The 12,500-nt window shown below is 43.1% G+C and overlaps 2 protein-coding genes across 2 annotated transcripts; both read right to left on the bottom strand.

Moving 5' to 3' along the window:
• Positions 1-109: 109 nt before the first annotated feature.
• LOC135089219 (uncharacterized) lies at positions 110-3,052 on the bottom strand. The gene is made up of 2 exons (XM_063984591.1): positions 1,723-3,052; positions 110-923 (listed from the first exon to the last, which is right to left on the bottom strand). Exons 1-2 carry the CDS (start codon positions 2,079-2,081, stop codon positions 794-796), a joined length of 489 nt encoding a protein of 162 aa, XP_063840661.1. The 5' UTR covers positions 2,082-3,052; the 3' UTR covers positions 110-793.
• Positions 3,053-3,630: 578 nt separating this feature from the next.
• LOC135089217 (uncharacterized) lies at positions 3,631-9,909 on the bottom strand. The gene is made up of 3 exons (XM_063984588.1): positions 9,603-9,909; positions 8,794-9,107; positions 3,631-5,597 (listed from the first exon to the last, which is right to left on the bottom strand). Exons 2-3 carry the CDS (start codon positions 9,060-9,062, stop codon positions 5,507-5,509), a joined length of 360 nt encoding a protein of 119 aa, XP_063840658.1. The 5' UTR covers positions 9,063-9,107; positions 9,603-9,909; the 3' UTR covers positions 3,631-5,506.
• Positions 9,910-12,500: the final 2,591 nt, after the last annotated feature.

The following is a 12,500-nucleotide window of genomic DNA, read 5'->3' as shown; positions in this document are numbered from 1 at the left end:
TATCTTTAAACATAGTGCATAGTTTACCAGTGCATTTCTACTGCTACTATTATTTCCTTTATCCGGTACACTATTTTCCCATTCTCCTTCGTTGCCATTTTCAGCTCCACTTGGCATGTGCCTCGTTTCCTACTCGCTTTTCCCGCCTTTGTGCTGAGGAACCATTTAGCGGAGAAGCAGCCCCTTGCTAACTCGATTGTGTCACACGAGCGCCTCTACGTGACGTCCCATTCAGGTAGTGCTGTTCCTAGGACGCACGGCGGGCGCGGCACGTCGGGGCGCGCTCAGGTGTGTGTGTGTGTGTGTGTGTGTGTGTGTGTGTGTGTGTGTGTGTGTGTGTGTGTGTGTGTGTGTGTGTGTGTGTGCGTGGGTGTGTGTGTGTGTGTGCGTGTGTGTGTGTGTGTGTGTTTCTAGGAAGGGATAAGAATTAGTGAATCATCTTCTTTTCATAACTTTTTTTTTTTTTGCTTAAATATATTTGATGAAATTGCGAATACAGTTTTGTACTTTTAATAGAGTCCATTTTTATTATACATTTTTTTTTTAATTAAATAACTAGTCCATTACTATAACAGTTTACTATCATTGTTTACCATCATAAATCTACATTTACTGCGGAATCGACTTTTATTACTTATTAACTAATTACTTATCTTTTTTAACCATACTAGTTGCATCCACACTCATGAAAGTGTACGACTAATCTCCAAACTCTTACCATTGCACACACACCGCCTCGCACACCATCACTGCATCAACAGTTACTGAAGAGTCATCTTTGATATACTCTGAGTCATGATGAGTCAGCGACACTCCACGTGGATGTTAAGGGTGCCTGCTCCTTTCCCTCCTCCCTCCTGGTGCCGTAGCGGGCGGCGGCCTGGGAGAGGGAGCGCAGGACGAGCCCCAAGGCATCCTCAGATCTGTAAGAAAAAGTGACATACTGAGCGAAACACTGAAGGCCACTGCCATCAGCAGAAGACCACGTTAGTGAGTGGAAACTTCTTCATTATACTTTTACACGTCGGCTTTTAAATATTTGCCTTGTATTTTTAATTAACTACTTTGCATGGTAATGAAGATTGTGTCTATGTAGTATATGCTTTTAAATGTGTTTTTGTTTCTATATCTTAGACCTTTCATAAGGATTATAGTCATATATGTGACATTAATGTGCTTTATTATATGAACAGAAATACGTGTACATTCATGTGCGGAGATTCATAAGCCTCGCATATTGACAATTGGTGTCGATTTTTGCTCATTATAGCAGTTTGCTTCAATATGTAATCATTTAATGTATTTCTCAATTCACCTTTTTTACATTTGCCTGCACGAGTTCGTGCGTAATTCTCTTTCTTTTCAATTAGTTAATTGGTTTATCGATTTTTTTCGTCATTATACATATTGGATGCTACAAATGAATTAGTTTTAACTATAAATACAAATAGTTCATAAATTATCCTTATATTTATAGTTTCTTTTTGCTTATTTCTTTACTTTTCTTTTGATTTCCATTCTCGTTCATAATGCTCATATTGTCTTTCCTGGTCCTCACTCATTTTATCCCTTGCTTCACGCTCTCATTCCTCTCTCTTCTCTTCAACTAATCATTCTTCTCCTAGTCTTTCATCCAGTCATTCCTTTCCGTGTTTCAGCCCTTCAATCATTTCCCCGTCTGTCAACCCCCGAGTGCCCTCCCTGATCCCTTATTCCCCTTACCTGAAAAGTGGAGAGCTGTGGTCAGGATCGTCCCAGGAGGCAGGCAACACCTCGGCAAGCCACGGCGTCACCGAGAACCTCTTTCTGCGGTAGTATTTGGGCTTGGACAAAAGCCACGCCAACTTGAACGCCAGCACGAACATGGCAGTTAACAATATCGCTTTTCCTAGCGCCATGATATCTAATTTTGACAAGAGTGATATAAGGGTTGAGGTATCGATCCTTGCCGTCCTCATGGGGTTTTGGTCATTGACACTGGTCGCTGGATACACTTCTTGGGCTAAAGGCAATATTGTGTCCGCTTCAGTCGCTGTCATGGTGTCATTAATTATGTTTTCGAGGCTCTTCAAGGGAATCATCACTTAATAATTGTCAGTTTATGCAGTTTCAATAGTGAATACTAATTTATTTAAGTTATGGTGACGTAAAGGAATGCCTCCGAATAGGGTTACAAGAGAATGCTACCTTTTCCATTGACAAGCGGCCGTGAGCCAGAATTAATCTCGCAACCTTCAGAGCAACTGTGCAACCTTTCTATACATGTATTGTTGCTGGAGGGTTCTTCTGGAGCCTTGTCACTGAACGGCTAATAGATGACGTACACTTTCCCCTTCACTCCGTCAGTGTTAGTCTTTCCAGCATTCGTCCTCCGTTACTCTGATTAGTACCAGTCACGTTGGGAAGAGCGCTTCGGAAACACCTCTCGCTTCAGGGGCGGACGAAGGTAGAGTGAGTGAGGGAGAGTGCCAGTGACCAGAGGAAGGCGCGTCCAGTCACGCTCGTGGTCCTCGGGGTGAAAGCAAAAAGTGTCACTTGTACTTTATGAAATGAGTAATAGTCAGTTAAACGTTTTCATGCTGCTTTCTCACTCTCCCTTCTCTCCTCATCTCCAAAGTGCATGAAAATAATGTACTTCAGCTCCTCCCTCCCTCCTCCACTCTCTGCCTGTATGTTTGTCTATCTGTTTGTTTATTTGTCTATCTGTCTATCTGTCTGTCTGTCTGTCTGTTTGTTAATGTCTGTATGTTTGTCTGCCTGTCTGTCTGTCTGTCTCTTTATGTCCTTTGTCTGTCTGTCTATATGTCTGTCTGTCAGTCAGTCTGTCTGTCTGTCTGTCTGTCTGTCTGTCTGTCTGTCTGTCTGTCTGTCTGTCTGTCTGTCTGTCTGTCTGTCTGTCTGTTTGTCTGTCTGTATGTTTGTATGTCTGTATGTTCGTCTCCCACACTCTCAGTCTTTTGTTTTTGGCTGTCTGTCTGTCTGTTTGTCTTTATTTTTGTCTGCCTATCTGTCTATCTTTCTGTCTGTCTGTTTCTCTGTTTGTCTGTCTGTCTGTCTGTCTGTCTGTCTGTCTCTCTCTCTCTCTCTCTCTCTCTCTCTCTCTCTCTCTCTCTCTCTCTCTCTCTCTCTCTCTCTCTCTCTCTCTCACCTCAGGTCAGGTCACCTCGTGAGGACAGCAATGTCTGTTGTGGCCTGTTTTTCTATGTAACTTTTCTCTCTCTCTCTCTCTCTCTCTCTCTCTCTCTCTCTCTCTCTCTCTCTCTCTCTCTCTCTCTCTCTCTCTCTCTCTCTCTCTCTCTCTCTCTCTCTCTCTCTCTCTCTCTCTCTGTCTCTCTCTATCTCTCTCTCAAGGCAAGTTGTACGATTTTCATTAAGTTGACAGCGTTGCAACATTAACTGGAGGCTGTGGGAGGGAGGCACCGACTTTCCCTTGAGTTTGCTGGCTTTGCGTGGGAGTGAAACGCAATACCCATCACGACAGCAGCACGCCTGGAACGCTTTAATATGGAAATGTGAGGCGTGGGAGGGGGAAAAGAAAAAGTTACCTTATCATATGCATTATTAAAGCGTGGGAAATATTACCACCCTCCGCTATCAGAGTTTAAAGGTAATGAAAGGGTGAAGTAAATGTTCGTCTGACAAGCTTGGTGTATTCGATAACAATACATTACGACAAAACAGAATAATCATATTTACAATAACAACGAATGCAGATACAGTAGAAAATAACGATAATGAAATTATGATGGAGGACAAGTAATAAGATAAACAGACAGACAGAGACAGAGAGAGAGAGAGAGAGAGAGAGAGAGAGAGAGAGAGAGAGAGAGAGAGAGAGAGAGAGAGAGAGTTCTATTTCTGTCACTATATTTCCTTTCACTACCTCTAGCATACGTGGGTGTCTGACTCCAAGCACAGTGATCTTTTAGTCTGTAATATCCTTTGTCTGTCTGTCTGTCTGTCTGTCTGCTTGTCTGTCTGTCTGTTAATGCTGGTTAAATTATGTATACTGAAAGCTTGTCGTAACTCATATATGTGTTGGTTTGTATTATTTATTTCGTGTTTATATATTAGTGATTATGTTCTGATTTTTATGATTGAGTTATTTATATTATGTTCGTATTTTAATGTGTGTGGTTAGATTCTCAATACTTTTGTGTTATTTTTCATTGATACTCGTTTTGTTTTCTCCTTTTAATGTTTGCGTTTATATTCAAAGTTCTATTTCTAACTCTCTTCATGATTATGTAGTGTAAATGTTTCTCTCTCTCTCTCTCTCTCTCTCTCTCTCTCTCTCTCTCTCTCTCTCTCTCTCTCTCTCTCTCTGTTCTTGACACTAAAACTAACAAATTCGGTGTTTACAGGTCTAAGCAGGTGGGACAAAAAAGACTAAGAGTGACTCCCCTTAGTGACCTTAAGGGAACTTGTACTACCCAATCTACAGCCTTTTAATGCTTGCAAGCCAGTTCCCTCTCTCCTGTGTACTATGTTACGTTTTGTCCGATGCAGTCACCGATTAATTTTGAAGGAGGGAACTGATAATGCATAATGCCTAGCCATCTCCGCCCCACACACACACACACACACACACACACACACACACACAGCTTCAAGTAAGTTGATAAATAATAAATCGCTAAGTAAATATGTAACTCAACAAGCGAAAACAATCTTATACAGCTAAATAATATCTTACCTAATAAATAAATAGATAAATAAATAAATAAATAAATAAGTTAAGAGATGCGGGAACCTGTTATTATAATAGCGACAAAAACCACTACACGTACACACACTCTTACAGCTGGTAACCCGCGAGGACCAAGTCATCATGAAGAACAAGTGGGCTGTAACAGGAAGACTACGAGGAAGAGGAAGAAGGAAGAGGAGGAGGAGGAGGAGGAGCAGGAGGAGGAGGAGGAGGAGGAGGAGGAGGAGGAGGAGGAAGGGGAGGAGTTAGGAGAGGGTAAGAAAAAAGCTGCCTTAAGGTGAAAGAAACTGAGAGAGAAAATAAAGCAACGAAGAAAACTCAAAAAGGCAGAATGGCACTGAATACATTAATGTCTCGCCCTCATCCTTCCCTTCCTTCATTGCCGCTTTCTTCTCTTCCTTCCTTCAGTTCTTCCCCTCCATCATCAACTGTCTGTCTTCCTCTTCCTTGAATATCTTCTGCATCTCTTCTTCTAGTCATTTTGCTCTCTTTCACATCTGGTTTAGTTATCAGGAAGAGAAGAAAGCGACAATGAAGGAAGAGAAGGATGAGGGCGAGATGTTAATACAGGACAAGGAGTGCAGGAAAGAAAGAATAAGCAAGGAAAAAATATATATAATAATGGGAAGAAGGACGAGATCGATAGAGGACGAGGAATTAAGGAAGGAAGTAAGAAAAAAAAGTGAAGAAAGGGAAGATTGAGGAGAAGATGGAGGAAGAGATTAAGTAGGAAAATTATGAAGAGAATAATGAGGATGCGGCCTTCTTTGTTGAGAGGCATTGAGGAGTATGTGACTAATGAAAGCGCTGCTGATCCTCCCTCTCAAAGTACTTCTTGATTGCCACCTCTACGAGCTTCATGACCTCAGACCCAACTTCGTCACGTCTGTGAAAAAAAAAGGGAAGAATGATGAGAGGTGAATTGAATAAGAAACCAACAAAGGGAAAGAAAAATAAAGGTAAAATGTGATAATGAAAGAAAGAAAATGCGATATAAAGTGAACCGCACGATTTTTTAAACGGGAAACATCTTGGAAAATGGAAAAAAATTGCATTAGGGAAGGAAAGGAAGGGCAGTGGTAAGAACATAAGAGGAGAGAGAGAGAGAAAAGACAAGTGATAAATTGTGTCACTTTTTTCAGTAACTTGATTCAGCTTTTTATGTTAAACAAAATGCTATTTTAATGCAAGGTTTAATAGGAAAACGTGAGTACTTTATGGGGTTCTAAAAATGTTTATGATGGTTATAAAGCGAAGCCAAAAATAGTATAGACGATTCTAAGGCCAAGGGTATAAAATGTAATAAAGATTGTAACCGTTTTGCACTCTCTCTCTCTCTCTCTCTCTCTCTCTCTCTCTCTCTCTCTCTCTCTCTCTCTCTCTCTCTCTCTCTCTCTCCATCATTATTCTTCATCATTCTGCCTCTTGATGCATGTACCGTGGGTGTCTGAGATGTATAAAGTGTGTCATCACCCTTAGGAAACTGATGACCATGTGTGTATGTATGTGTGTGTGTGTGTGTGTGTGTTGTTAATCGGCAGGTAGATATACATCGTTCCTGTGTCGATGTGTGTCTGTTTTTGTATACAGTTTTTTTTCCATATTCTTCTCCGGGCGGAGAGAGCGAGAGAGAGAGGGAGAAAGAGGTAACAATCACATCTCCTTCAGGCTGTTCCTGTTCCTTAGTGTAGAGGCTGAGTGCACACACCAACCCACCAACCTACACACACACACACACACACACACACACACACACTTTTCTCAGCGACAGACGTTAAGTTACTCATGTGTTTCTCTCTTTTACAAACTCATCTTTTCCACATTATTATCATTCCTCTTTCCCCTCTAACGTCATATTAGCCACCACCCACCTGCTTATCTATCACCACCGGGCACGTGTACTTGTTGTGGGAGGATTAAGTAGGGCAGGGCGGTCAGCTATCCTTCCCTGGGGTCAAGAAAGTGGTAGGGAGTGTGCCAAGAGGTTACATGTGACTGTCTGCCCTCAGGTACTCGTGTTTAGTGAGGCAGACACCTAATACTCGGATTTGTAAGACTAGATCCGAATCATGTTTTTACTCATTCACTTTGTACTATTCTTTTTTTTTTTAGAAATGTGTATTTTCAACAGTATTTTATGATGTTGAAGGTGTGCGTTTGGCCTACTTGCAAAATTATACCTTGCACGGCAGGTGTAAAGTGGCGGTGATGATGGTGATGGAGGTTCCTATCGTGATGAGTTTATAGTTGTAGTTGTTTTTTTTTCTGTTTATTTCTAGTACTGCTTTATAACAGTCAAGGTATGTAAATGTGTGGTCTACTTTTACGTGAATTTACATGTTAAACAACAGGTGGGAAAGGGGATGGTGATGATGATGGAAGTGTCTGTGGTGTAGGAATGATGACGGAGCATAAACGGTGCGACACGGATGGTGACTGTGGTGACAAATCCGTTGCGGTGTATTAGTGCTGGCGGCGATGCGAGTGGCAATGACAAGAGACGAACCTGTGGCGAGGACTGTGCAGAATAATATCGGAGTTGGCCTTGACATTATAAAGTTCGTGATAATGACGGCACAGAAGGGTGGGAGGCGTGGGGGGAGGAAGGAGGAGGGCGGCAGGAAGAGAGTGAGGGAGAGAAGAGAGAGCGTGGCCTCGCATTGTGTATAGGAGAAGATTCTACACCTTAGGCAAGTTAGCAGCGTTAGCAGCTCACCGCATCTCCACTACCCAGCCTCACCCTCTTTGTTTATGGAGCGGGTGGACCACATAGCCACGCTCCATGCTGTGCACCGCCGCCCTTTCCTCCCTCCGCGGCGCCCGTACAATAGCAGGATGTATAATGCTTTTATCTTAAACTAATCACCGTCATTATCTTTGTTCGTATATTTTCACCTCGATTTTCCGCGCTAGGGATCTTGTTTGAAGGATCATCAAAAAGTTTGTTGTTTATTGATTCTGGGTCGCTGCTGGTGCGGCGTGCTCACCTCGGCGCGGCGGTGAGACTCCAGAGGTGGCGGGGCGCGGCCAAGGTGCCGCCTCCCTCACTACCTGCACCACTCACCCAGGACAGGTGTACTCACACTCATGGCAAGTGTGACTGTAGCAAATCATTATCATTAAAGTTGATTGCGGATACTACTTCATATAATCATTTTGCGTACCTGTATTATCGCTTCAAAATTACGTTTGATTTGACGTTTGAGTCCCGTGTCTTCCTGGAGTGGTGATCATCAGAGTGTGTTATTGTGACGCTCCGCGGCGACGGGTTGCTGCGAGGGTCCCCGTGGCTTAGCGGGACACGATGACGGTGCATTGTGGAGCCCCTAGGCAACTGACGCGTCCTGTTTTGCTCGCCTGGTCGCAAATAAAAAAAAAATATTCCTTTGATCTTCTTATGGGAAGACTATCCCCTTTCGTATCATAATTAAATTAAAAAAAATTAAAGCAGATGAAGAAAATTATAAGCATGATATCATGTACTAAGTTCTCTAACTCTTTCTCTCGGGATAAATGATGAGAGTAAAACATTGGCACCTTTCCCCCTCATTTTTCCTTCCCTGCTTTTCCGCTGCTAATTAATGTCATTGTCTCTGCAAAAAAAAAAAAAAAAAAAAGCAAGTGAAGGTTTCCCTCGGGTCTAGGCAACTAAAGACCATAATTACAGCGTGTGCCTGAGTAAACAAGTGAGTGGTGCCTCCCTCGCCACGTAACTGCCGGGGGCGAGGCTCCAACTCACGACCCTTGCGGCGGAAAAGAACACTCCAGGCGACGGAAACAAACTATAAATACGGGACCACGCAAGATGCGCGCGACGTCGGTTTCTTCCGCGACAGTAGCATCAAGGACCGTCTTCATAGGCCACAAGGGTGTTTATTCGGATTCTCACGGATATTTCTTCCCACTAGAATTCTAAAGAAAAACAGACTTAAAGCCATAATGATTTCTACAATAGTTTGTTAAAAAGTTGTTGCATTAGTACTCCGAAATGTCTGACAATACAGACCACAGTTCTGTCAAGTTTTTCCAACTTTCGAACCTGCTCAGACAAATGAATCGCCCTTCCTGAAGCGCCTACCCACCTCCTCTTCAGGCGCTCCTTGTCTTGATCCTCGCGCCAGGTGGGGAATATGGAAGACCAGAGGGGCCACCCAAAGTACTGATCTACCCTTGCGATGCTCGACAAGGAGATGCTGCCTAGCCCTGCCGCCACCACCACCGCCCCCGCCACCAGCGCCAGGAAGGGACCCACGCCCACCGAGTCAGCGAGGTCGTCAAGACCGGAGGAGAAGTTGTCGATGGAAGACTTGGTATAGAGGATGGCGGAGTTGGCGGACTGGAGCATGTCCATGGCGGCGGTGAGGTGTAGGGAGGCAGTGACGGGGAGGAGCGGTGGCTGGTGGGAAGGAAGGGGCGTGAGACTGGCTGAATTGCAAAGGAATGCGCTCTAATTATATTTATGTGTCAAATTTACGTTATTGTTCAAATCTGCAGTTGTGATAAAGTGTCTTATCTGATTAGAAGCCATTTTTAATGATTAATTAGGTGGTGTTTTATATATATATATATATATATATATATATATATATATATATATATATATATATATATATATATATATATATATATATATATATATATATATATATATATATATATATATTCATTAGCCTTTTCCTACGTAAAAAAATATTAATAGGGTAGTTTGACAAGGTTGATACAGAAGCTAAACCTCACTGATGGGCTACCATGCCTCGTTTTCCCTGTTAAAAACATGTCATTATCATAACTAAGTCCATGTCCAATCGAAAGTAAACTATTAAATGAATATTTAAAAATTCATTTTAATGCGAAAATTAAATGATAAAAATAACTAAAGAATACAACTTACTTCCTGAGCTGGCGTAACACAGAAACTCCTGTAAAGACACTCAGTTTGTTCCTCGCTCACTAACTTGCTCAATACCGAGTCTTCCTTCTCCGACACACACTTCACGCAGACTGGAGCAACGACGCTCTCTCCCACTCAGTCCCACACACCAACCAACCCTACACCCCTTAACCCACCACCCACCCTCCTACACACACACACACACACACACACACACACACTAACCTGCTCAGTGTAGGAGAAACTCCCTCCACATGTGCGGTCTCGTAGCCACACTGACCGTCTCGCTTCACCACCGCCTTGCTCCGAGGGAAGGAATTTAGGTTTATGTTGGTCTGCGTGTACTCCGGTGACTCATATACACCTTCCAGTACGCCAGTGTTTTCATTTACCTCACTTGTGAAGTACGGCTGTGACTTTTGTACATTAGGATTGTGAGTCTGCTCGTTGTTAACATATATCCAGCAAAGAGAACGCTTTCATTTCTTTTAACGGGCTGGAAAGAAAGTACTCTCTCATCCTCCTCACGTCTCTTCCCCCTCATTAGTGCCTTTTCTCTTCCTCCTCTTGGTCCTCCTCCTCCTCCTCCTCCTCCTCCTCCTCTTCTATACATCTCCTGCGGGTATTTTTCTCCACTTCCCCCGACCTCTCTCTCTCTCTCTCTCTCTCTCTCTCTCTCTCTCTCTCTCTCGTGATTCGTAAATATTAAATCGTCTTCGTGATAAATAAATGGTGGGAAACATTACGCGACTGACAGTGAGTGATGTAACTCGTGTGTGTGTGTGTGTGTGTGTGTGTGTGTGTGTGTGTGTGTGCCCATGATGACAAGTGCAAACGTGCGTGCGAGTATGCGCGCGTGCGTGCCTACCTGGATGTGTACATGTGTGCCCGCTTGTTATGTTTAGTTTTGACAAGTGACCCGTTTAATTTGCGGATAATGAATGACTCTGGAAGTGTTATTATTATTGATATTATTATTATTATTATTGTTGTTGTTGTTGTTGTTGTTGTTGTTGTTGTTGTTGTTGTTGTTGTTGTTGTTGTTGTTGTTGTTGCTGCTGTTGTTGCTGATGTTGTCGTTGTTATTGTTGTTGCTGTTGTCGTTGTTATTGTTGTTGTTGTTGTTGTTGTTGTTGTTGTTGTTGTTGTTGTTGTTGTTATCGTTGTTGTTGTTGCTGTTGTTGTTGCTGTAGTTGTTATTGTTGTTGTTGTTGTTGTCCTTGTCATTATTGTCGTTGTTTTCGTTGTTATTTTTGTTGTTGTTCTTGTTGTTGTTTTTGTTTGTGTTGTTGTTGTTGTTGTTGTTGTTGTTGTTGTTGTTGTTGCTGTAGTTGTTATTGTTGTTGTTGTTGTTGTTGTCCTTGTCATTATTGTCGTTGTTTTCGTTGCTATTTTTGTTATTGTTGTTGTTGTTGTTGTTGTTTTTTGTTTGTGTTGTTGTTGTTGTTGTTGTTGTTGTTGTTACCATGTCTAGCCTACATGAGATATACAGAAAAGTTTGCTTCATTCCCTAGTCACGGGGCCTTAGATCACTTAATGAAGTAATCAGTTTACCTGCTCAGCACAGGATGGCGGTAAACTCAAGAAGTCCTGCCTGTTGGCCTCCCTCCTGACATGCACAGATGGGCTTGTGGGGAGAGGAGAGGAGAGGTATGAGCGAGTCCATTTGGTGACTAGTGGAGAAGGAAAGGCTTCCATTGTTACACACACACACACACACACACACACACACACACACACACACACACACACACACACAAGCAAGCACGCAGGAGGCAAAGCGAAGGGTCAACAGTAGGTATGCAGCGTCACCACACCTTAGTATGCACCTCCCTGGAAGTATTTCAACCGTGGCACTTTGTGTGTGTTTATGTGTGTGTGTGTGTGTGTGTGTGTGTGTGTGTGTGTGTGTGTGTGTGTGTGTGTGTGTGTGTGTGTGTGTGTGTGTGTGTGTGTGTGTGTGTGTGTGTGTGTGTGTGTGTGCGTGCCTTTGTGTGTATGTGTGTGTGTGTGTGTGTGTGTGTGTGTAACAATGGAAGCCGACCGGAAAAATAATGGTAGCATTACTTTTGATAACTAATTTTATTTATCAAAAAAGAAAACTTACTGCCAGGTGTGTATTGTGTGGGGAACCAGCGCGGCCACGCAGTTTAAATGTGTTGCCGGGTTCCATGCCAGACTCACCAAAATAATGTGATAAAAATGAAGGATAAGAAAAGTTGTTACAAAATACCACAGCTCTGGAATTTTAGGGTTGATGGATAAAGTTGGTGTAGCTCATTGCCTCATTATAGAGAGTACAGCTAGGCGACCTGTCTGTGCGTTCTGTAACCATAGTTGTTGTATCCTAGGCTTGCAGGCCGTAGGCGCAACAATCCGTGAGGACAATAAGCATGGGGGTCAGCCGCGCGTGTGTGGACGGGATGACCGATAACTGTGCACTTAGGGAGGTTAGTAGTATGAAGGGTGGCCTTTGCTGGGTTCATCTTAAGCCTCACGCTTGTGGATATGGTGGTGCCCATAGGTGTAGGAAGCTTAACCAGAACATTAGGAGGGATAGATATAACCACAGAAAGAACAGCCGGAGCAGTAGCTGAGGGCGGGTGGCGGCGGCTGACTCTGTGGCCGTGATTGTCGCAGTTGCTGTGAGGGTCTGCTTCCGGCCCCGGATCTGCGGAGTGCTTTAGCTTCTCTGCCGCCGCCGCAGCGGCCAGCAGGACGACGACCTCGGGGTGGTAGGAGTAAACCTGTGTGTTAAACTGGCTAGTAGGGTTGAGTTGGTGTCTAAAGGTTTCATGCTTAGGATAAGATTCAAACACTTTTTCTTCTTATTTCAGTATACATGTTTCTTTATCGGAAATGAAAAAAAAAACAACAACAACCGAGACAATTATTGTT

This window comes from Scylla paramamosain, chromosome 32, assembly GCF_035594125.1.
Source record: "Scylla paramamosain isolate STU-SP2022 chromosome 32, ASM3559412v1, whole genome shotgun sequence".
NCBI lineage: Eukaryota > Metazoa > Arthropoda > Malacostraca > Decapoda > Portunidae > Scylla > Scylla paramamosain.
Note: the sequence above shows the minus strand (reverse complement) of the source record. Positions and strands in the feature narration are given on the sequence as shown.